The 26,636-nt window shown below is 40.5% G+C and overlaps 1 protein-coding gene across 1 annotated transcript in view; it reads right to left on the bottom strand.

Annotated features, from left to right (window-relative positions):
• MYO16 (myosin XVI) overlaps nt 1-26,636 on the bottom strand; it is a 454,918-nt gene that overhangs the window by 311,410 nt on the left and 116,872 nt on the right. Inside the window, exon 6 of the mRNA XM_029913187.1 lies at nt 21,055-21,180. Coding sequence (XP_029769047.1) covers nt 21,055-21,180 — 126 coding nt within the window. The remainder of the gene's footprint in view (nt 1-21,054; nt 21,181-26,636) is intronic.

The following is a 26,636-nucleotide window of genomic DNA, read 5'->3' as shown; positions in this document are numbered from 1 at the left end:
AGAAACACCACTTCCTGTTTATAAATTCTGCACCCTGGCAGGTGCAAATTATAGGTACATGGGTTCCATCAACTGCCTCAATACAGTTTGGGACTCCCATGTGTGCAAAGCCATCAATAATCTCCTGAGCATTAATTACCCAGCTTTATGACACAGTGAGACAGTACCATATTGATGACACAGCAGACCTGCGTAAGAATGGCCCCCATAGTTGATCTGCCCATGCTGAACTGTTTGGCTACAGACTAGTAACATTCTGGGGAGGCCAGCTTCCAGATGGCAATGGCAACCTGCTTCTCTATAGGTATGGGACACTGCATGTTAGTACGCTGTTGCTGACGGTCTAGGGGCAGCTCTGTACAGGTCTCAAAAGAGGTATACCTTCCCAGCCTGACATTCTCTTGCCACTGCTGGTTCTCTGCAGAATTATCCTCTCCTACCATTCCACATGGGTTTGCTGATCCAGGAACCGGTCCTCTTGTTCCAACAGCGCGGCATCTTCGTCCTGCTGCAACAGCTTCACAGTGTTCTCTTGCTGCTGGAGAAGCCAGGGATGCAGCCATTGAATATTCTCCTGCACCTGTCCCATCTGCTCAGTGGTGCAGCAGGCAAAGGCCTATGCCAAATGTGTCCAGGTCTGAATGTTGTAATACAGCCCAAGCAGCCTTTGTTTATTCATGCTTGCCACCATAGCGGAGCATTTCTGGTCCATGCTGGCAGCACTTCGAAAATAGTGCTAGCACTCCCAGAGACGGAAACTTTAAAAAAAATTGAACCCACGTGGCTTCTGCTTTGCATCCCACAATTTACAGGGAAAACAATCCCTTGATGCATATTGCTCAGCCATGAACCAAATGACCATGGGAAAACCTTTGAGAACTCTGCTCCCTCAGTTCACATAAACCACTGCCATGCGTTCACATGATGCAAACTGAAAGTGGAACAGGCATCCCATGTGCATGCTATTGGTACATACTGTGAGTTACCACATGCACATCAAAAAGCTTCACATTAAACTCCCTGTGCAGACACACCCTGACTCTGTACTAACTCTGTACTGTCACTGCCAAACTAGGGAACTGAATCATAGCCACTACAAAAAGAAACCTGTTCTTTATTGCTAAAAGAAATTTGTCTTATGTTTATCAGCCCCTTTGATAGTAATAGTAAAAATTATCTTGATACAATATCGTACTGTCAACAGAATAATTTTTCCACTCCTCTTGCAAGAGTGCCGCAAACAATGTTTTTTTGACGTTCCTGCCATTGTACTGTACTGTAGCCTCTTAAGATATTTGTACAGCAAACACTGTTTGTACATTGTCTAGTCTGATAAATGGAAAGATTAGAAAGAAAGAAGTAAGAAATGGCACTAAGAAGGGGTGGGGAATATACAGAGCACATGGATACACAGCTGAAAAAAGAAGAGAGGTCTTTTGGGCAGCTTGGAATATATGGTAAAAGGCACAATGCTTACAACGTAAACATAACCAGGCAGTTGAGGACTAAATGAACAAAGGTAGATCAGACAGAAAATAAAAGATTCCTTAGACTTTTTAAACTTTTTGAACTAGTGACCCCTTTCATATAACAAGTCTCTGAGTGTGACCCCATCTTATACATTAAAAATGGGGGGGATAATTTAATTTAATGAGGGCTGGGAACTGTCAGCCCCATGGAGCTAATAGCTTGTGACCCCCATGTAACCACCTTGTGACTGCCTCAACTCTCAGTTTGAGAATCCCGGCTTTAGATCAAACTAAGAAGAGATCTAAAGAAAAATGAGACCTGGATGGGATGCCAGTAGAAGGCTAGTAGCATAGATGCAACGTGTCATGGAAGGAACAGTATGATGGTAAAACAGGCTAGTGATAGGGAAATTGTTCCGAAAGAAATAATACAAATACTAGGAAGACACAAACAAGTTAGTAAAAAAATAGAAGAATGGGGAATTACTTGATAAATGCAAAGGTAAAATATAGTGTCTATTCATACAAAGCAGGCAAATATTGTTTATGGAATACTGCTAAAATAATTTCTTTCTAAAACTACTTCAAGCTCCTCCTCTTTCTAATTCTGGTTTTCCTTTCTGGTAGTAGCAGCAGGGACAGTAACTGTAACAGTGAATTCCAAATCCAATTAGCCCTGCTCACGAGTTAGAACCCCTAACAAATCTTTGTGTGTTTTTCCATTGCAAATGACATCTACCCTGCTTAGTCACTGAGCAGACTAAATCAGCAGCAATTGCATAATCTCTTTAACAGTGATTCTAGAAAGAAGTAGTGGTAGTACTAAAACATTTATTTTATTCTCTTTCAATTCAGGAAGAATAGGTAGCTTCTGGTGTTAGACTAAGTTTTGGTCTTGGGCCATGCTGTAATGTCAGTGCTTCTTGCTGTTGAAATAATTCCAGCTGGAAATCCTTGATGCACATCACTAAGGCTAAATTATTCAGGTCACTGCTAATTTCAATTACTTTATAACTCCTGCTCCTGGATAGTGAATGCCTGGCTGCTTTGGTTTGAAACTAATTTCGTTTACATGCTTTAGAAGCAGGAGGTTAAAATCCAGCTGGCATATCTCTTCATAGAATAGGGCTGGATCCACAAAGGAATGAATTTCTACAATAGCTGCAGTATGCCAATCCTAGGAAACACACAGTCTTCAGAAAATGCCTCCATCTGCAGGTATGTCAATTCTATAGAGATTATGACTAAAGTAGAGATAATTAACGTAACATGAATTGTAATATATAATGATACATTATAGATCCTACAGACAAAATGACAGATAACTGTGGATCTATCCTTAGCAAATCAAATAATTTTAACCGTTGTTTTTCCTAATGTGGTTGTGCCATAAGGAATGGTTGTGTGCTTATTATTTTTAAATTATTTTAAAACTTACACTTGTAAAAAGTACGAAGTTCCTCAAGGGAATTAACTCTCCCCTCCAGCCCACACGTCCTGGAGGGAGGTAGCAGACAGGGTTGTTTCATTTGCTTTTGTTGGCAAATTCAGTCATTTTTTCATTTGCCCAGAACACATCAAATTTGAAACTTGTCTATATACATTCTTCTCTTACTGAATAATTGCAATCTTGCATAAGGGAAACACACACACATGCATCTATGCAGGTGAATTACACTTGGGTGTAAGTGAAGCAAAAGACATTCCTCAATCAGCAGTCAGAACACTGGGTAGTCCTATGACTCCCTTCACAACCACCACTCCAGTCCCTGGACAGGAACAAGTGCCACAATCCTTGTGCATCCCATTGTGACCATTTGGCTGCTGAATCTGAATGTCAATGTGGATCTAGTGGCTACACCTCCGAACCTTTCCCCGGTCCACCCTCAACCCTCCATTTCATGTAAGTTAATGTACAGCTAGCACAAATCTCACTTCTAGTACACAGACTGTGCACAAAATCACCCATTGCTCTGCAGAGTACAGTGGAACAATGGGTTTTCTGCTCTGCTGAGAGCCTTGATATTGGTAGCTAAATTTCACTCTATATGCAAACCCCTCAATAATATCAGTTTTCAGTCTTCACAGTTTTTAACCGCTGCTTTGTTAAATATTATAAATGTTAAATGTCAGATTTATTCTTTTAATAATCAGCTCTCACTACATACATGAAAGATACTACCAATTATATCAATGTACAATGGTATGTACATAGAGGGAAATCAGAATATCTGAGTCTAGATCCATGTTGTAGATCTGAGTGGATAATTTTTTTTCTAAATTACTGAATATAAATATTTGGGGCTTGTCTATTCATTGAATCACTGTGCCGGCAATCTAAGTTGTAAATCTCCAGCAAAACCAGCTTGCTGCGCAGTCACTCAGTATCTGATACTGCTATAGAACAGTGAAAGTCACTGAGTGTGGCTTAGAGCATGTCTAGACTAGCGAGCCTACAGTGGCAGTAGTGATGCAGTTGTGCCGTCATAAGATGGCTCGTGTAGCTGCTCTATGCCGACGGGAGAGGACTCTCCCATCAACATAAAACCCGCTCCATGAGTGGCGGTAGCTATGTCGTCAGGAGAAGCTCTCCCGCCGATATAGCGCTGTAAACACCGGGCTTCTGTCGGTGTTACTTATGTCGCTCAGGGGTGTGTTTTTCTCACACCCCTGAGTGACGTAAGTTATACTGACAAAAGTGGTAGTGTAGACAAGGCCTTCGGGTGCTATGCTTTCAGCTACTATGCTTAGTCTGAAACAGCAGCAAGTCAAAGCTCACTGCAGAACTTGTAACGTGCAGTAGCAGGATCCACATGGTGAACTAGGGTTAGGGTACTTCTACATGGATGGAATAAAATCCCCATGGCATGGCTACAGATGGCCTGCGTCAGCTGACTCAGGCTCTCAGCGCTCGGGCTGTGGAGCTAAAAATTGCTATGTTGATGTTCAGGCTTGAGCTGGAGCCAAAGCTCTAGGACCCTCCACTCTCAGGCTCCAGCCTGAGCCCAAATGTCTACAAAGCAATTTTTCAGCCCCCAAGCCCAAGCCCCACAAGCTCGAGTGAGCTGACCCAGGCCAGCCCCAGGTATTTTTATCCCTGTGTAGACATACCCTGCATGCACGGCAGGCTAGTACACTGTAGATTTATACCTCAACTTAACGCACACTAATTCTCCATACAGGCAAGCCTTTAGAACACTTTGGAAGCACTGCTGGTCCCCAAAATATTTTTTTTAAGTAACGGTCAGATCTGTTCTCATATCCTTCGCTGGCTATCCTCCCACATAAACATTTTTGACATTTTACAGGACTGCTGCAGTCCATTTCATGCCTGTATAATATTAAATAAAACCACATTATAGATAAGTTAAATACAGAATGATTAAGAAGAGCTCTATTATTAGTATTCATATTACAATAGCATCTAACTTCCCAAATGAAATTGGGGCCTCAATTCGGGCCTATGCACCGAACACCTATATATTCCCAATGAGTTTATAGTCTAATATAAGTAGACCAGTCAGACAAAATATGGGAGAAATAAAGTACTATTATCCCTATTTTAAAGCTGAAGAATTGTGGCGACGACTTTAAATAACTTGCCCATGATCATACATGAAGTTTACAGCAGCACTGTGATTAAACCCAGATTTTGTGGGTCCTAACTTTAAAACCATCCTTCCACTCAAGTAAGAAAAAAATACTGTTTTATATTATTCTAGGTCCACTGCACCCCATTTTTATCCTATAATTCAACTCAGTGACATACACCAGCAATCAGGCCAGCTCAGCACAGACAATGATATAAATTGTGTTTGTAGCCAGCCCAAAGTGGCATATAATATTACATTCTATTATACGAGAACACAGTAATCAATGTCATTGGCTCTAGTTGAAACAATTACTTGAAATATATTTATATCTTTGGTGGTGAAAAGCCTCACAGGTTAACAACAACATCTTTACATACATTCTGTATGCTAAACATGACTCGTGCAGTGATGACACTGAAGTATATTTGTGCTTAACCTGCATGAAAAAATACCGAGGCAGCAGAATCTTGTACAGTTTAGTAATTAGCCTGCTTCACAAATCAGTAAGTAAAGCATTAAAAGAATTTAATTCAGGAGTGATAAAGGAAATAATCAGCTTCTCAGGATGAGGCAGGGATAAGCACAGCATAGCAAAAGTCTAGAAGTATTCTTCAAATGATATGTTTTAATCAGTTGCATAGTGAACAAAAAAAAACAATTATAAAATATCTGACAAGATCTGAGAATAACTATAGGTATTTTATATGAATGTAACTGAAAAACAAATCATTCTTATCTGTGATTTTAAATCCTGTCAGTACAGTAGTATTGCTATATTTAACTTAGAAGACAAATCTATTATTGAAAAGCCAGTATAATGCTTATGAACCGTTTCATTCCAAGGTTCCTCTGAGTCCAGATAGAGATATCAAAGGGCTACTGTCATTTACAACAGTTCAGGCCTGAATTGTATGAAAAAGCTGGGAAACATTTGGAAAACCTAAGACATTAAAATACACTTTTAGTTATTATTGGTAATTGGAAATAAATATTTCCCTATAGTACTTGCAATCCAAATACTACAGTACAGTTCTAGTACTTGAATATGTGTTTACATAATGATAAACCAACCATCGAATTGTTGGGACTAAAAAAAGCTCCTATGAGTTGGTTATTCCATAATTATCCAGCACAGGGTTTCTGGCACCTTTCCTTTGATGCACCTGGCTCTAGCCTCTCTTAGGCCTGGTTGACACTAGAAAATTAGGTTGGCATAACTATGTCACTCAGGGGTGTTAAGCCAATCTAAATTCCCATGTGACAGCGCTAAGATGACGGAAGAATTGTTCCATCAACCTAACTACTGCCTCTCGGGAGGTGGATTAACTACACCAATGGGAGAACCCCTCCTGTTGGTGCAGATAACGTCTACACTGAAGAGCTACAACTGTGCTGCTGTAGAGTTTTAAGTTGTACTGGTTGAAACTGGATAAGCAATTCTTATGCTCTTGAAACCTCACAATGAAACTGGTTAGTCTATTTTTATTGTCCAAGGCAAGTATCCCAAGAGACATCCAGTCCTTAGACTGACATTTAAAAAGAAACAGCAACAACCAGTGTAGTGATATGGATGATAAATAGATGATCAGTGTTATTTGAAATAGAGTAATACTGAATCATATTTAAATCAACTTGTCCTTGAAGGGACAACAAACAAACTATATTTTCCATTGATGCTTTCAATGCTATGGTATCAGGCCTTTCTTGGTTTGATGAAGTGATCAGTGGAAGAAAGCTACCATTTCCCATTTCCACAGCCTAAATTAATTTAATTAGGGAGTGACCTGGCATCGCTATAATTACTAAGGTGCTTCTTCTAAATGTCAAGTTAATTTCCTTAAATTTCTTTTCAGTGCCCAACTATATATAATAATACATCTGAGGTCACTGATGCACTAATACTATTTTTTATACAGAAGACTACTTTTTCTATCATCAAAGTTAATTGGCAGAACAAAGCAAAGCCCTACACTCAACTTGATGGCATTTCTGTTTCTCTGTTTGGGTGTAGTGCAATAATTTTTGAACTCTGCTTCTGATCAATTCCAAAAATGTTAAGAAATACTCTAGACATCTGTGGACAGAACCCTATTGGAACACCGGAAGGGAAAAATAAATGGAGGACACACGGAGCCCCTGGCATCTGGTTACAGACCAAGCAACTTCAACCAGGTCAATTGTCTATAAATCAGAGAACCAGTTGACATCTGCCATCAGCACCTTCCAGCACAAAACTCTCCAACTCTCCCCCCCATTCAGGCTTGTCCATTGTCTCAATGGAGTTTAAAATGTTGACAATCTGAATGACTTGGGGGGAGAGAGAAATAGGGGGCATACAGAAGTGCTGGCATGTGGGGGGAGAATGGGGAACACAGAACCCCTGACATGTGGCAGAGGATGAAATGAGGAGACATGGAACCCTGGAATGGGGAAGGAGGAAATGAGGGGCACACATAGAGGCCCTGGCATGAGGGAGGATGTGTGATGGAGGGTTCAGGGATGGGAAGGGGAACACAGGGAACTTGTGGGGAAACAGGGAAATAGAGGAATGCAAGGAGCCTGTAGTGTGTGCAATGCACTCAGCCTACAAAAGCAATGACATGTGTGATCCGTTAGTCTATTAGCAATGCTTAAAAAAACATGATTATTCATGGGCATAGGAAATACATATAAATAAGAGAATGTTAATCCTTCGATCATGTAGAAGACAAACTTAAAAATGCTGTGTCAAAAATGTATTATTTAGCATCATGGCTTGTGATGAACAAGCTAGAAACTACCATCTGGACCAGTGGTCCCCAACCTTTCAGTATGGCGGGCGCCGGACGACCAGCCACCGAAATGCCACCGAGAAGCGGCATCATCGAGAACCGTCGCTGCTGAGAAGCAGCGGCATTTCGGCAGCGACGCTTCTTGGCGTTGACGCTTCTCAGCGGCGTTTCGGCAGCTGCTTGTCCGGCGGCCGTTCTCCTCGGCAATGGGGCGCTCCCTTGTCAGTAGACGGGAGCACATAAATGCCCTGGCAGGCGCCATGGCGCCCGCGGGCACTGCATTGGGGACCACTGATCTGGACAGTCTGACTGAATGCTCCTAGTAGAAAAAACATGCACTTGAAGAACTAAAGATCCAGTAGAACTAAACTATCTGTCCTTCTAGAGTTACTATGCATCTTGTTTAATCAAAATGTATAAAGATATTGCTCTCAGGTACAGCTGGCCTGAACATTTTTGATTCAATTAAATTTTGTCAAAATATGCTGTTTCTATGAAGTTTTCATTGGGAAAGTTGAGAGTGAGAGAGAAATCTCTCATGCTCAAGGGAGACCCAGGTTCAACTCCCTCTGTGTCTGATGCAGCGGAGAGGTTTTCATCCCAGATCACTCTGAATTAGGAAGACCAGGTCAGGGCCCTAAAACATCTGGACAGACAGTGAGACACTCCTCTCAAAAGGTTTTGGGTTTGTTCTAATGTGAAATGAAAACAAATTTCAAAACCCTCAAGTTGCTGCAAAACAAAATTGCCATCCTCCAGCCAGCTCTACTCTTGGGTCTATCTTCAAGGAAGGCAACCAGGAATTCTGTTGTCCTGAGTACAGGGTGGGGAGATGCCTGACTAGAATGAGCAGGGGTAACCTATGAAACTTAGTGTATGAACCTCTACTGCATGAGCTAAAAGCCACATGGCTCTTAGCCAATATTGTAGCAGACTTGTCAATCCTAGATGGTCTAGGTGCCACTAGAGGGGGACAGAGCACCACATCAAGCAGGCATGTGTCACACAGGCTCTTGTTTGAGCTGCTTGTAATAGATAGAAGATGAGCTCTCTGTAAGCTCAAAAGCTCGTCTCTCTCACCAGCAGAAGTTGGTCCAATGAAAGATATTGGTTCACCCACCTTGTCTCTGCAATATGTACAGACAGCAATAGCAGTTAAGGATAGAGAATATACACACACATACAGTCTACTATATCTTTGCACACTTGCTCCCTATAAAAGAATGTGCAGAGCCTCTACCTGGAAAAACAGTTTGCAAATTGCGAATGGAGACATTTGTCCTCCCAGAAAAATTTACAAGGAAATCAAGAGTGATTCATTAATGGGAGCGATGTTTATGATGCAAGGAGCCAAGAAAACATGTACATATGGACAGGAAAAGCACAGAAGGTGTATCATTCACCCTGAACAACTTTACTTACAACTACCTAAACAAGGGGTAAGAAACTGAAAACAGACAGTTAAAGAAGCAGCAGACTAATATTATAAAGCCCACCACACGTTAAAGCAGGGGTCGGCAAGCTCTGGCACACGGCTCACCAGGGTAAGCACCCTGGTGGGCTGGACCAGTTTGTTTGCCTGCCGCCTCCGCAGGTTCGGCCCATCGCGGCTCCCACTGGCCGCAGTTCGCCGCTCCAGGCCAATGGGGATGGCGGGAAGCCGCGGCCAGCACATCCCTCAGCCCACGCCGCTTCCCACCACCCCCATTGGCCTGGAGCGGCGAACCGCTGCCAGAGGGAGCCGCGATCGGCCGAATCTGCAGCGGCAGCAGGTAAACAAACTGGTCCGGCCCGCCAGGTTGCTTACCCTGGTGAGCCGCATGCCAGAGGTTGCCGACCCGTGTTAAAGGTTAGCTAAGTTACATCGCTCAGTTATATAAACCTCAGGTTATGGTGCACAAATATTGTCCAGCTTGTAGCCAGTAAGGCCTGTTGCCACAGATAAGAGACTCCAGTGACAGGACAGAAGACAGGATGCATGAAGAAGTGATAGAAAAGAAATTCCTCAGGAACCACTGCAGGTTGTGAAGTCTGCTCTAAACTGTTACCACATCATGTTTTGGTTTCTTTGTTCTCAGCTGGGGTACTTCTGAGAAGAGCAGGTTCAACTGTCCTGATAAGTGTCTCCCCTCTCCTGGTCTCTGGTCTGGTATTTTGTCCCTAAGTAGTATACAGGATCTAAAGTCTCTGTGGGTATGTCTACACTGCTGATGGCAGCAAACAGCCCAGCATGGGTAGACAGCTCAGGCTCTCAAGGCCACTCAACCCCCTGGCTCTGAGCTCATGCGGCTAGCCTGCATCTCTGCCACAGCAGCAATGTCCACACAGTTACTTTTAGCATGCTAGCTTGAGCACCACTAGCAGGAGTCTTGTTTACCCAGGCTGGGAGGCTCACTCCGAGCTTCAGTGTATACATATCCTCTGCAGCTGCTGACGCAGGGTAAGATACTAGCTCTGGTTGAGGCCTTTATTCCTCACAGGGTTCCCTTAATGACTCTCCCAAGCTTCAGTGTTACTCTCCCCAAGCCTTTTTTCCTCCTTCCCCCTTTGGGACACACTTGTTAAAGCTGTAAATTCAGAAAGCTGCAGATTTTATGCAAATAATAAAATGTAGTAGCTTGCATATTCAATGGCTATGCATTACCTAATTTACATGTGTTCCCAACGATCAAATCCTTCCCTTCCTCACTCCTGCTCTCTGTCCAAATCCATATATTCTCCCTGTCAAGCCCAACATTCCCCCCTACCCCTCTCCTTCTGGTTCCCTGCTTCAAGTTTCTTCCAAGTCCCTTTGAATTCTTGAATACATATTGTGCTATACAATGCTTGGTACTCTTAAAACTCAGGTTCTAGGTGTCTCAAAGCAGGCACCCAAAATTAGTGAACACTTTTGTCCTTAATTGTTCTGTGCTTCAGATCCCCATGTGCAAAATGGGAATATCACCACCCCCTCACTTCATGGGGTTTTGTGAAAATAAATTCATTAAAGCCTGTGAAGTACTCAGATACTATAGTGGTGAGCTCCATAGAAAAGCCCATGGGGAAAAAAATGGTCATTGGAGCAGGGTTGAATATCATGCAGTAAATTAAACGTGGGTCAGCCCATTGAACAGTAAGAAAAAAAATATTGAATAGCTGCTCATTAAGTGAACATCTATTCTGTGCTCTGAATGAAGCTGGATGTCCTGTGGGAAAAATAGTATGTGATCATGTAATTAAAGACTATATCATAATACATAGTCCACAGAGGTTGGATTAAGCACAGGCAATCTTAATTTTGACATATCCAAAATTCTGAATGCTTGATTCCATAATGTTCTTTAACTTTGTGTGTGTGTGTAATTAATATCTATGTTGAAGTGAGAGTTATTACATCGAGTATATCAAGGACAGCTCACTTATATTGATCACTGAGGTGCTGTGATGGTCAAACAGCAATGTATAATGCATTAACTTAATGTCACATACATTAACATATTTAGTTGAAAGTCTTGAATTATTTCTTAAAAACTGTGCCTGCACATAATCTGAATTTAATGCATAGAAGTGTATGTCTGTTTCAATGTTATCTTGTATTGTGTTAAACCCTCTCTGCCTGTCTTAGCATTATATGTCTACAATTAGCATTTGAAAGATGTATTGAAATCTTCTGAAAAATAGTAAAAAGGAGAGAGAGAGAGAGAGAGAACATAGAAACCCAACAGTGGTTCTCTGGCTTGAGGGAAATCAATAGAATATAATCTGAAGGGAAACACTGACACTGTATCTGAGGATCATCATGTTTGCTGAAAAGAAAAGACCAAAGGGAAGAGGATGATTTATACCTGGATAAAACAATCTCTAGATTTCCGACCATAAATGAAAGATTCTAACTGCTTGACAAGGAAAATATATATTCGCTGAGTAACTATACTCTATTCAGTTTGAAATACTGAACAATTCCAACCCCTTTGGGTTCAATTCAGTGAAAAATATCTTGGAATGTGTTTGCAGAAGCTCTGAAATTGAATTTGGGGGAAACTCTGCCTTGATATGCAAGCTAGTGGCAGTGTGAAACTGCCTCTTTTTCTTTTTTTTTTTAACTGTCAAGTCTATTGTTACAATGTTGAAATATGATAATTTAATGATCTTTGTACATTTATTTCAATATGGAGGTTAGCATGGAGTTAAACCAAATAGAATGAAACTACACTTCACAGTGGAGTAGGATGATAAATCTGTATTCATACCAAAAGTAAACATGAACAGGTAGTACAACAATCTGTACTATCAGAAGTCAGTGAAAGGGATATATTCCCTGTTGTGACCTAAAAGAAATGTTGAATTTGATGGGACTAAGCAGCAGTTCAATTTATGCGATTAAACTAATTAATGGAAATTAATCAAAAAGATATTTAGGCGCAAATATACAGGAATCAATATTTAACCCAGGGAAATGTGTATAATGAATACACAAAGGGGTGGGGGGAAGTGTTTAAAGGATTGCTATTTCATGGGTAAACTTTTGAAAAAGATACATGTAGTATTAAATTAGGAATTCCCTAAAAAAGAGAAGCTAGACAAGTTAGCTTGCCATACAAAGTTTTCAAGCTTTCTTCTTCTAAAACACACTTGCAAGTGCACTTTGTGACGGTGTTCTCAGTAAAGTATGGAGAACTTCTATTTAACAATTGTATTATTCTAATTTAACATCATAGAAGCGTTGCCAACTTTCACAGCTTTATTATGAATTTCTGATATTTGGTGAGCCTCAGCTCCTGGAGTTTCATAATTATGTGAGAATCTCAGCTTGCGTTTTCAAAAATAAGTATCTTTCCAGCCATAATGGTTGCAGGGAAAAGCTTGAAAATATGAAACCTAGAGGCTCAGAAGCAAGAGGTCAAATAAATAAAAAGACCGATAAAAAAAGAAACCCATATTTATTTAATTTAATGTATTTATTTATTAAATCTCATGATTTTTTATGGCCTGACTCATAATTTTTGAATGTGTGGGACTGGCAATACTGCAGTAACTGGAGTCTGTTGCAATCTGATCTGTCCAAGACAGTGGATGACTTTTATTCCTATATTCCTATATAAAAGTGACAACAGCTCCACACATACTGTATATACACCCACTGACAGACTGATGTACCTAAGTGGTTACCTTTCTCTCTTGTTTTTTAATATTTGGACAAGCACTGTTTTAATCCATTTTATGTAGTATGTTTAGCAGTGACTATAATATATTTTACAATATTTTTCCATAAGAACATCAAACGTTCTTCAGGTATGTATGGACTTATCAGTGTCTGATATTTCTTCTCTGGAAGTTATATGCAACACACATGTTTGGTTTTGCTGATAGTGATACTAGTTAAAGCACATCAAGTGTGCATATACTATTTTATCATTTGCTTTACTTCTAAGCAAGGTGAATAAAAGTTCTCTGTGCCATGGATTCTAAGCCACACGCAACAGGTGGGCACATTAGACCTGTTGGCACATATTACACCATACCCTCACTGTTCCTGTATCCTGATTGAAACTTGGCGACCAAAAATAGCATCTGCTGACAGCTTTCACTGTAAACTGTTTGAGGGTGGTTTCGTGAAATATTACCAACAATCTGGCTTGTTAGGATTTTGGTACCACTGTATGGAAATACCACAGTGTACAGTAACTCTTTATTGTGCATTCAGCTTTTGGAGTTTTAATAGTATTTACATTTTGCTTTGTTCTACACATTCATAGAATATACATAGAAAAGGCAATAGCAACAGAAGGTCTTATTCAGACTCTGATGACATTTCTTTTGCAGTAACAGGAAGCTCATGCAATATAGAGAATCTGAGATTATAGATCAGCTATGGACAGTTTTATACCTTTAATGCAACTGGGTTAATACTTCCCTTCCATGTTTTTCATATGGTTTAGTTCTGATGTTATAATGATAAGATACTAGCTTCAAAGCCTTTTTTTGTAATCTAGCAGCATTCATCCATTTTCAGCTCAAGATTTTTAATGAGGTTCATGATCTTTTTAATCTTTAATCACTGTAAACTTCTTCACATACAGAAGCTCATGCAATTTGCTCATCCTAAATTTTAAACCACATGATGCTTTCTTTTCTTTTCTTTTCTTTTCTTTTCAAGTATGGTTAACTAGCACAGTCTCTATTTTATTACAGCTGTAGAAGTAACAAAGATTTCTTTTTCACTCCCATCTGGCATGTTATATGATATGCCTAAACATAAGACTTTGTTTTAAAAAAGAGTTATGGTTGAAAACATACTTGAATAGAGACCAGTTATTACTCTGAAACAATATTATACTTCCTTTACAAAAATACTATCTTCAAAAAAAGTCTGGAAAGGAACTAACCATCCAGTTTTTTCTGCTTTTTAACCCTTCATTATTCATTATCACATCACCCTACCTACACAATCTATACATTTGTTCTCCTTAAATTTTGCAAAAATACATGCCAGGGTCAAAATAAATTACAGGATTTTTCACCCTACTGACCCATCTTTTTGTTTGTTTTGTTTGTTTTTTGAGTGCTCCAATACATCTGTTAGGGTATGTATATACTACCCACTGGATCGGCAGGTAGTGTTCGATGTCTCGGGGATCGACACCCGTACTCCACCTCGGCAGGAGGAGTAAGCGGAGTCGATGGGGGAGCTGCAGCAGTCGACTCGCCGCCGTGAGGACGGCGAGGTAAGTCGAACTAAGATACTTCAACTTCAGCTACGCGAATAGCATAGCTGAAGTTGTGTATCTTAGTTCGAACCTCCCCCCCCCCCCCCCCCCCCCCCCCCCCCGCTAGTGTAGCCCAGGCCTTAGTCTATAAGGTGCCACAGGATTCTTTGTCACAAAATCAAGGTTCCTGGTACTAATGACAAGTCTACAGGAGATATGAGAGCAGTGTGGGGAGTTATACTTGGGTGAGATGGGGGTTAGTGAAAGGTGGAGAATAGAGGGGATGAGGAGAATCTTCAATGCACATGGAAAACTTTAAGCACTTTTATATCTAGAGACTTGTAAGTTTTTAAGGTTGTTAATGTGGATCTGACTCCGTCTTTTGTTGACCCACTTTATGTTTCCCCTCACTTCCACACCTTCTCTGATCCTCTGCAGCCACATGACACTAAAAAACTAGGTAATTAGGCAACAGCATAGCAGAAAAGGGATAGATAATAAGACAGAAAATATTATATTGCCTCTATATGAATCCATGGTACAGCCACATTTTGAATACTGCATGCAGATGAGGTTGCCCCATCTCAAAAAAGATATATTGAACTGGAAAAGCTACAGAAAAGGACAACAAAAATGATTAGGGATATGGAACAGTTTCCATATGAGGAGAGATTAATAAGACTGGGACTTTTCAGGATGGAAAAGAGAGGACTAAAGGGGGATATGACAGAGGTCCATAAAATCATCACTGGTGTGGAGAAGGTAAATAAAAGGAAGGGTTATTTACTCCTCATAACACAAGAACTAGAGATCATCAAATGAAATTCATAGGCAGCAGGTTTTAAACAAACAAAAGGAAGTATTTCTTCACATAACGCACAGTCAACCTGTGAAACTTTTTGCCAGAGGATGTTTTGAAGACCAAAATTATAACAGGGTTTAAAAAAGGACTAGATAAAATCATGGAGGATAGGTCCATCAAACGCTATTAGCAGTAGCTAGGTGGCTAGCGGTTCTCTTAATCATTTTGCCTGTCATCTTCAAAGATAGAAGATGGGACAGGAGCTAGGTGGCATGCCACAAAACAGACAGGATTAATAGACCAGGAGGCAGCAGAGGGGTGAAGGGGTGGAGATCATTTCACTTTTCTGAAGAAGGCAACAATACATAAGGGCTGGTTCACTGCCAGTCTCTCTTGAACCATCCTACAGTGTTCAGTTCACAAACACCACTGTGGAGAAAACTGCAGGATTCCCATACAGAGCTCTAGTCCTGAATTATTCAATTCTATCTTGTCTGGAAAAAAATGTTTAGGTCATTGTGGACAGCATAATGAAGATATAATAAAGATTAGAGCACAGAGGTCCAAAATGTTAATTGAGCCATAGAAAATTATTCAGGATATATTCAAATGTTATATCAATTGACAGTGTTTCCTAATTTTGAATATGCAATTAAATTTAGGTCACTGGATCTAAAAAACAAAAACAGAATAGGTTTGGAAAAGATTATATAGCGATAGAAAAAAGTAATGAATGAGAAAATAGAGCCCTCCACGTTACCCTAATCCATAATGCAGGGTGAAAATGAAATAAAAAATCTACATACAAAATATTTTTAAATAAAATGTTCAGTTAACTTGTGGAACTCATTGCTGCAGCACATTATGGAGTTAAACAGCTAGTAGGATTCAAAGACATATTAAATTGTTTTATGAATAAAAATAGCATTTGTAAGCACAACAGCAAGGACAGAATTTGACAGGCTGTCAATCATTGTGACTCAAGACATAACATTATGATTGGATGGGGTCATGGTAGGATACTGTAAAATTTGATGTTTTGTGAAGGTTTAAGGTTTTCTTCTGAAGTATCCATCATTGGCCATTATCAAAGACAAGATACGGAACTAGAAGGCCCATCTGTCCATTCTGATATGTTCCCAGAAAGCACAATGGAAAGAAGCCCTTAAGAAGAATTTCCAAGGTAACAGGTTTATGTTAGTCTAATATAGGCAAAATTCAGATTGAGTTATGCAAGTATTTTTCAAAAGATGAGAGAATCATAAACACAGAACATTGAGGACTTCTATGTGCACATTCAAGGATTAACTATGCATGTTATGACTACACTACCATATTTCAAGGTTTTTGTATTTCTCATGTCTAAATTGAACTGACTCATCCATTTAGATTCTAGGCTGCTATAAAATTAGTTTATCACCCCCTGGAATGATATTGCTATTCTCATTGTAAACACAAATGGTAATAAACATGTATCAAGCCAGAATCAAATGTGTTTGTGTACAGATCATAAAAGAGCAGTATGCTGCTCACACACAGAGATTTATCACTCACATGAGTTTTCTAAGTGAGACTTTTAAACAAAACCAACCGCTAACACGTATTACAGAGCCCATTCCAAGAGGGTGGAGTTGTAAAGAGTACATTGTAACATCCAGGAAATGCCATTAATACATTTTATTGCTAATCATAAATTAATTTCCCCTCAAAATTATTTGCAGTTGAGGCATATTAATCATGGAAGGTATTTTAAGTGGGGTTGTCCTTAAACTGATATATTTCTCAAAATGTTATCAATACTCATAAAGCATCACATTACACAGAGGAAAAACCACATTTATAATAAAGCACTCAGTACAGATCTCTAAATATAAGATGCATATAAATTCATATTGAGGGTAAAAGATGTTTCAAAATATCATTATAAGAATGATTTTTTTTTAAACAAACAAACAACCCCTGATTGCTTATCCATTGGGTGAAATATTTCCCTCCACATCTAATGAGACTTTCTTGACAAAGCAATTTAAAGATGATTTGCTTGTAACCTCTTATGAACAGAACCCACACTGGGTCATTGTTATCTATTAAGTCAAAATGGCAAATTATCCATGGTGTTAATAAGATAATATATTGAAAGTCGTATTGTTCATTAACTATGCATGGGAAAAGTGAATATGCTTTATTTGTTAATGGCAGTGAGTGTCAGTGCAGTATTCCTTATTTGTTGTTGTTCACAGATATCTGGGGACAGGGACCATTTTTTGTCATATGTTCCTACATACTTAGTATAATGGGGTGAGACTCCTGAGTACTACCACAATAAATAATAATAATAATAATTCCTTTGGGGTTATATGTGAGAGGATTGGAGGCCTTGCAAAAAGCTAGAGCTGCAAATTGTGTGTTCTTAAAGTCAGATAATGTATTCCCCAGTTTAAGAAATTCTGGAAAACCATTATGTTTGCATTTCTTTTCTTTCCAATACCTATAAATTAAATTACTCTGAGATGTATTTGAGCACATGTTTAGAACTAAATGCACTCCACTGTACACAGCCCAAACAAATGGGCTGTGAGCTGCAGTGGCCTATACAGGATAGAATTCTCCATCCCAGGCTGTGGGGAGGAAGTGGAGCTGGGCTCTGAATGAAGCCCACCTCCTTCCTCGGGCTTCAGAGCCTGAGCTCCAGACAGAACCCGAATGTCTACACAGCTGTTTCTAGCACCATAGAGTGAGCCCTGCAAGCCCAAGTCTGTAGACCCGGTCTCCAAGATTTGCCGCCATGGGTTTTAGAATGCAGTGTAGATGTACCCAGGGATGCAGTAGCCATCATAGCTGCTGTGCAATGCCCCCAATACCCTGTGCAATGCTGCTGTGTATGCCACCACATAGATCCAAAGGACATGCCCTAACTCATCTACAGGGAGCCTCTGCAGAGCACTGCTTTATAGTAAACATGTAGGTTTCCCACAACTAGCTCCACTCCTTCTCCCTGTATCAGATTCCCACCATTTCCAGTATGGTGATGACTTTCGGTGATCCGCACTTGGACTGCAGGGTTCGTTCTTCAGAAAGTGTTCTCATTGTTTTTTCCGCACAATATCCATTAATGACCCCCAACAAATTAAGGCATCAGAAAACAATATAAAATGAGACAAATCAACACTAGCACACACAGTTATCACACAAAATCTTCATTCATGCCCCATTTACAAACAAATACTTGTTCAGGTGAAAAATGGCTTATTTTGAGAGAGGAAATTTGGCTATGAATTTACCTATTCAAATATAGTGCAAACCTATGCACATAAATCCCAATGATCTTTGAACCTAAGTATTGGAAAAAACTATCCAACTACTAATACATATGGTCACAGAGTTACAAGTATAATATATCTCAGAAGTAAAGGTTAATATTTTAAACTGAAGAATTAATTAGTCTCAAATTCACTATTTTACCTGACTACTAATTTGCTTCTTGCCACAAAGGATATTATTTGTTTGAACAAAGAGGGAAAAGGAGATGTTAGAAGCCATTTACATCGTGAAAATGAGAACACAAACAGTAAGGGGACATGCATTGTAAATTAATAAGCAACAAAACTTTAATCAATATGTAATTCTGTATAACAAATCTCTCTGAATGTTTCTGGAAATTTGAAGATAGATTATATATAGCAAGTGGGGGTACTAATGTAGGTGCACAATCTGTCAGATCAACTCTTTTATATATTTGTGATAAGTACCTGAATTGCATTTACAAAAATAATCCTGTCTTTGTAATTTTTTGGAACTGGTTAGGTGCTTAAAATGCAATCTGAAAATCTAGTCCGGAATGTGAAGAATACTGTAACAGAAAGGGATTTTTAAATGAAATAAGCATCATAGTCTTTCCTAGCCTAGAAATTAGAAGAATGTTTTTTTTTTTAAATAAATTGAACCCATTGTAAACAGCCTTATGTCCTAAAGAGTCAACTGTCCACCTCTCATATCTCATCACTCATAAGCTTAGCAGTGTAAGTACATATAAATAATCGACATATCCATATCACTGAAACAGAAAAAAAGAGTTTACTGCTTCTATCAAAGACTGGATAGAGGTTGAACTATACTTGATGCACTGAATTATCTCCATTTAACTTTTAGTGTAATACAATACTCGTAGTTTCTTTTCTTAGCTTTTATATAGTGCTTTATATTTTCAGTTTCTTGTACACATAGTTCTTTATCAATCCTCACAGTATTACCAGGGCCGGCTCCAGGGTTTTGGCCGCCCCAAGCAGCCAAACAAAACAAAACAAAATAAAAGAAGCCGCGATCGCGATCTGCGGCGGCAATTCGGCGGGAGGTCCTTCGCTCCGAGCAGGAGTGAGGGACCGTCTGCCAAATTGCTGCCGAACAGCTGGACGTGCCGCCCCTCTCCGGAGTGGCCGCCCCAAGCACCTGCTTGGTAAGCTGGTGCCTGGAGCCGGCCCTGAGTATTATCATAAGACATGTAAGTAGAATTATTTTCATTTTACAGGTAGGGTAGCTGAGGAAACAAGTTTCAAAAGTATCCAAGAATTTCAAGTGCCCAAACTGAGAGACGCCTAGGTGTCCAAAGGTTGGGCTTTTAATTCTAGTTGACACTTTTGAAAATTTGGTCTAAATGTCTTTGCTGATAGTCACACAATGAATCAGTATCAGAACCAGGATTAGAAGTAAGAAGTTTCTGACTCCCAGTAGGCCACATGGATTTTTATTTATAGTTATTGAATAAACTTTATAAAAATAACAATCAGAAATGTAAACACGTCTAACTCCTGAATTATGTGTGTAAATGCATGGCTCTCTCCAACCCAAAGTGTTGGAACTGGGCATTAGAAATGGGATAAAATATAGAAAAGAAATGTAGTTTTGCACCTATATTTCAAACCATATTCTGTCTGGCCATACCTCTCCACCTTCCCGTTCTCCCCCCCGCCCCACCAGACACAGCTACTGCCAAGATTCCTCCCGGCAAAAGCAGAATAATCCGAACAAGGGTCGGTGTATAGTAGTGGACCAGGAGGATTTACACTATAAGACACAAAACACTTCCCATGAGTCCTAAATCCAGACCAGAACAGCCTTCCGCATTTCAATAAATAGGGGGCTCACTGAATGCCAATTTTGGAAGCTTTGAGGAAGCCAGGCTTGGAATGCATCCCGTGGATGCTCCTTTGCTATGTAGCTTTGTCTTGACTAAACTCTAGCCAATGGCATCAAAGTATGATATTTGCAACAAAATATGAAGCACAAATGTTTGTTTTGGCTCCCCCCCCCCAAAAAAAAATTCAATGTAAATGTAATTTTTGCTGATTTTTTTTTTTTTTTTTTTTACTGAGAACAGCAAGTTGTCTTTTAATGGCCTGTATCAGGTTAATAGTTTTATGATATTTATTTTCAAGTGATGCCTGGATTATTATATATTTTTGTTATTTTATACTAGAGTGACCAGACAGCAAATGTGAAAAATCGGGACAGGGGGTGGGGAGGTAATATAAGCCTATATGAGAAAAAGACCCAAAAATCGGGACTGTCCCTATAAAATCGGGACATCTGGTCACCCTATTTTATACTCTATTTACCTAACCAAAACTATGTTCTTCTTTAATACATTAAAATATTCCCATTTAAAAATGCTCACTACTGAAAAAGGAGGCTACAACATACCCTGAAAAGACATGCAGGAGAAAAATCAAACGTTACCTGTCCATATTTTGCAGCCAAATGCAGAGGGGTCCAGTACTGATTATCCACGACATTGACATCAGCACCATGATCCAGTATCAGAGATGCCACATCCTTGTACCCATTTGCACAGGCTATGTGCAGCTGTGAATAATACAAAAGCAGTGTATTATTTTAAAGACTTTCACAAGACATATGTGATTAGCAGGCATTTTAACTTGCCCAAAAGTTTGACTTGTGGGGAGGAGGAAATACTCTTCTTTCAAAACCAGGCAAATTATGAAAATGAGAAATGCAAAATCAGTATTTGAGAACAATATTCCAAACATTGCAGAAATCCAGTTTGAGCAGAGGTTTTCAGTGTTTAGAAATTAAAGCAGGAAATATCAGAACAAAGGAGAATTCCAGCCAATCAGCATCAAGTGTTGCATTAATGATCTAGTCTGACCCACACTCTGCTCTTACAATTTATAATTTTCATCCTTCCTTTTCTGTTCACTTCATGTTTCCTATCTTTGCCCTCAATCCGAGGCACCTGCACAGGTTCTATGAGCCCAGGCAAATTCATACCTTCCAACAGAGCTCGGTCCATGGCCTAATTTATTTTTGTCACAGTTTTAAAATCTCAATTGGGAGATGATGGTGCTTTACTGCTCCCAATTTAATTTATTAACACGCAATGGCACGAAACTCATTGGCTTTGCAGAGGTTATGCTGGGGAAATCATAGTCACAGAACAAAGCCTCTATGATTTTACTCCACTGTAATTATTTTTCTTTTTCTGGTCTCACCTCCCTGCATGTTTCAATGTTTAAAAGATTAGAACTGGGACTCTTGACTAGCCAGCTCCATGATATATTAAAGAATAAAAATTGTAACTGAGCTGAGTGATGGAGATGCTTGTGAAAACACTGTCATCTTGAGCAGCAAGGAGAGTATGGGATGAGGTGTTAAAGAATGAGGGAGAAGGGGAAAGATGAAGCTCAGAAAATAGCCTTACTTGTTAGAGGTTAATTTTAGAGTCATAGAATGTCAGGGTTGGAAGGGACCTCAAGAGATCATCTAGTCCAACCCCCTGCTCAAAGCAGGACCAACCCCCAGACAGATTTTTGCCCCAGATCCCTAAATGGCCCCCTCAAGGATTGAATTTATAACCCTGGGTTTAGCAGGCCAATGCTCAAACCACTGAGCTATCCCTCCCCCCGGTTTTGGAAACCAGAAGTTAAACTGTACAATTTTTTGTTTCAATGCCTGGCTCCTGCATGTGTTCTGCATGTACATTATTTTCATTACAGATGGAGAACAGTAATTAAAACAAATACAATATAAAATCAGACAAGTACAGCTCTACCCTGATATAATGCTGTCCTCGGGAGCCAAAAAATCTTACCGCGTTATAGGTGAAACTGCGTTTTATCGAACTTGCTTTGATCCGCCGAAGCGCGCAGCCTCACCTGCCCTGGAGCACTCCTTTACTGCGTTATATCCGAATTCGTGTTATATCGGGTCGCATTATATCGGGGTAGAAGTGTATATACGGACACACAAAAGCTAACCAACATGAAAGAGGCTGTAGGATAATGAAAATACTAGAAACTAAATGGATGAATAGACAAAAGTACAATAGAAGATACTGTATCAGGGATAATCTGCCATTAGGGATTCCTCCTGGAAACTCAGTTTTTATGCATGGAGAATAAAAACATGTATTATCATGAGGGATATACTTCAAATGTCCCAAATGATTCAGGTTAGGAAATGGTTCAGATTACTGATCAGTGGTACTTGTTCTCAAGCTGATATTTTCTAAGGGTCCAAGTATCCACCTCTTATTCCATAAGCAAATGTCAGAGAAACCGGGAGGCTTTATCCTGGAGATGTGGGAGGGGAGCAGTACAAAATAACTGTCCTTTCCACAGCCACAAGGAATCACTTCTGCCAGACCTCCATGGAATCAGGATTCCAAAAGATTCTGGGCAAACTGGACTAAGGAGAGAAGGGGAGAAACCACTGTATGTGGCCTTGTCCTCTACCGAGGCAATAGATATTCATCTGATATCTTTTCCTGAGTTATTTCTGCCTGAAGCAGCATTAAATGAGGCAGGTAGGGAAGAGGGTTGCACTCAGGATTGGAATGGCTGCCTATTGGCAAAAAGGCTCCTGCAGTTACCCTGTGCTAGGGATGAATGGGCCCAGGGTAGCTGCACAGAGGGGCCAACCTTTAGCAGGGCTAGGACTGGATGCTCTCTTTCCCACTTATTTCTTCTTCAGCTATGTCTATAATTTATATAGATAGTTTCCATTGAGACCATCATAGATATAAAGCTATATCAGAGCTTTTCTGTGGAAAAGTCTCCCATCAAAAAAAACAGTTTTGTCAAAACGGAGGGCTTTTTGGTGGGAAAATGCCAATTCCAATGAAAAGTTTTGATTTCCCCAGGGGAAATGTGAAAACAAAAATTAAATTTTGTTTCGACTTAAAATGTGGTTTTGACCTTTTGCCTAAAACAAAACAAAATTATACTGTATGTCAAAATGTCAATTAGGAATGAAAACTGTCATTCTGAATTGGCTTAAAACTTCACTAGGGAAAACCAACACTTTTTGACTGAAACATTTTAAACAAAGATTTTTCATTTTGCCAGCCAGCAAGCTTTTTCTCTATGTACATGCACACACATATCTATATTCATACATATGTATCTATAGTGGCTTGAGCCACTCCATGGGAGCCCTACCAGTGCAGGCTGCCAGAGATGTGCCAAATCAGGAAGTAAAATATTTGGATAATGAATGTGCAGAACTACACATTATTTCCTAATGTACTGCAGTTTGCCTGGAACTCATAGTGCCTTTTTCCAGACTTGTAGTTTTCACATTGCTGCTGAGAAGTGTGGACTGAATATTTAAAAGAAAGTTATATCACTCTTGGGATGCTGTTATACTAGGCTGCTCTGATAAATTGGCCATGGTTTTGATGCAGCCTGTCATCCTGGTGATAGGTTTATCTCCTTGGTACACCTAACTGTTATGGAATAGGGAATGTATTTGTGCCCAGCTTCTAACTATGACTGACATTACAACTCCAGGCATGAAAACCATTCAATGAACATAAAATGTATTCAGTTGCTTATACACAGAAAAAAGTGAGAGCATGGGAAACAACAGCATTACAAAAAAAGACTTGCTGCAATCTTATTAATTCACATCCTGTAAAAGCTTTTTAGTTTTCCCTTGCATTTCAAAACAGTTACTTCTCAGCCATGAAATACAGAGACTCTGGATGATATCACCATGAAACAGGCTTCCTTTTGCGAGCCAGAAATGGGATTTTTGCTATTGTCTCTGTATAGATAGGTTTATCAGGTACAGCAAAAAGCCCATTGCCAGAATCTTTTGACACAGACAGGCTGACTCCATATTAATGAACGGGGAGGAAATCAGTCTAACATAGTCTGTTGCTGAAACGTGCCTTTTGGATATTTTATCTCTCAGATCACAAAACAAAGGCTTTGCATAACATAAATCCCCAACAAAAGAAAAATAGTCCACTCTGTATCTATTTGCTGTCAGACAACAAATGCAGTTCAGAAATTAAAGTCCAAATAAACGACATTCAAACACAAATATCCCTGTGATGGGACGGCTAGGCGCACTGAGATGTAAAGGGTTAAAGCCACCCTGGGGAGGCTGTGCGGGAGGCAGCCAATAAGGAAAAGGCTTGTAGTGCCAGCCAATTAGGGGAAGGTTTGTTGGAGGAGCCAACCAGGGCCAGGCTGGCCCATATAAGAAGGGGCTGCTGAGCAAAGCAGAGGCAGTCACTCCCTGGAGTTTGTGGGAGGAGGACTGGCTGCTTAGAGGGCTGGCACACCATAGTCAGAGAAGTGCTGGGCAGGGTCAGCAGAACAGGAGAAAGCTCCAGGCTGATGGCTGCCAAACTGAGGCCCTGATAGAAGAGCAGAGGAGAAGTGCTGAGGAAGTGGCCCAGGGAAGGAGATGGTGGAGTTGGAGGAGGGGCAGCACATAGCTGCCGGCTATAGGGTCCCTGGGTTAGGGCCTGGAGTAGCAGGCGGGCCTGGACTTCTCCCTGCCACCACCCTTACCCCCAATGGTCATTGAGGGAAGTGGCCAATGCATGGACTGCAGTCTGCCACTGAGATGAGTGGCTAGAACTGCGACTGTAGATTGCCACTGAGGCAAGTGGTTAGACTGAGGACTATTGATCCGCCGGAAACGGGGAAAGAACTGAGTGGAGCCAATCCAGAGGGCTGTGTCCAGAAGAGAACGACGTGGTCCAGGGAGCGATGCAGAGACAGGAGACAGGAGAGATGTGGAGACAGGAGTGACGACAGGCGAGATACCACCTGAGGAGGGTGCACCGACAACCCTGAGCTAATTCCCAGGACAGCCAGAAGGAGGCGCCACAGTGGTGAGTCAAACACCGTCACAATCCTCTTTTGCCAAGTTTCAAGAGCCAGCCAGATTCCAGTATTTGTGCAACAAACTAAAAGATGGATTCTCTAAACCTTCTCTTTTTATAGTGCATATTTGTTCTTCATAATAAAATGGAGGTTAGTTACTGTAACTGGAGGTAGTTCAAGATGTGTGGTACCTATCTGTATTCCACACATGGGTATGCATGCCATGCGCCCAAATCCAGAAGTTCTTCAAAGTAGTGTCTGTTGACCCACATGTGCGCAGTAGCTTCTCTTGTGTTCCTGACAGGGAGTATAATAGGTGGTGTGGGTCAACACCTCTCCAGTTCCCCTTCTTACTGCACTCCTACAGGATCTGGAGCAAAGGGGAAGAAGGGTGGGTAGTGGAATACAGATGGGGACCACACATCTTCAAGAACCTCCAGTTCCAGTATGTAACTTCCATTTCTTCTTTGAGTGCTGGTCCCTATGTGTATTCCACAAGTGGGTGACTAGTTGGCAGTGTTCAGAGTGCAGGAGGGTGCGAGGAAGCTGGTAGCAGAGATGCTTGTAGTACGGCCAGTCCTTTGGCCTCACCCGCGGCTGCAGCTTGAGTGAGAGAGTAGTGTAATGCGAAGGTGTGGACAGAACTCCAAGTTGCCACTCTGCAGATGTCCTGTAGCGGAACATCCGATAAGGATGCCATGGAGGCCACTTGTGCTCACGTGGAGTGATCTGTGATACCCCCAGAAGAGGGAAGGTGTGCTATTTTGTAGCATTTTAATATGCGTCCTGAAACCCACTTAAGAAATCCTCTGTGGAATTTGGTCTATCCATGCAACCATTCTGCTATGGCAACAAAGAGTCTCAGAGATTTTCTAAACTGTTTGGCTCTTCGTAGGTAGAGTGCCAGGGCACATCTGATGTCCAGAGCGTGAAGTCTCTTGTCTGTGCAAGAGGCATGGCATTTCAGGACCAATACAGGTTAGTGAACCAATTGATTGACATGGAACTCAGAAACAATCTTAGGGAGTAATTTGGGGTGTAACCTAAGGAAAACCTTCTCTTTGTGGAATACTGTATATGGAGGGTCTGCCATCGTAGCTTCTAGTTCACTGATCTTCCTGGCTGAAGTTATGGTCACTAGGAATGCACCTTCATAGATAGGTAGGTCATGGCACATGT

The sequence above is a fragment of the Terrapene carolina genome, unplaced genomic scaffold (genome assembly GCF_002925995.2).
Source record: "Terrapene carolina triunguis isolate 2854851 unplaced genomic scaffold, T_m_triunguis-2.0 Scaffold21, whole genome shotgun sequence".
Classification (NCBI taxonomy): domain Eukaryota; kingdom Metazoa; phylum Chordata; order Testudines; family Emydidae; genus Terrapene; species Terrapene triunguis.
This window is presented reverse-complemented; position numbering and strand designations above follow the sequence as displayed.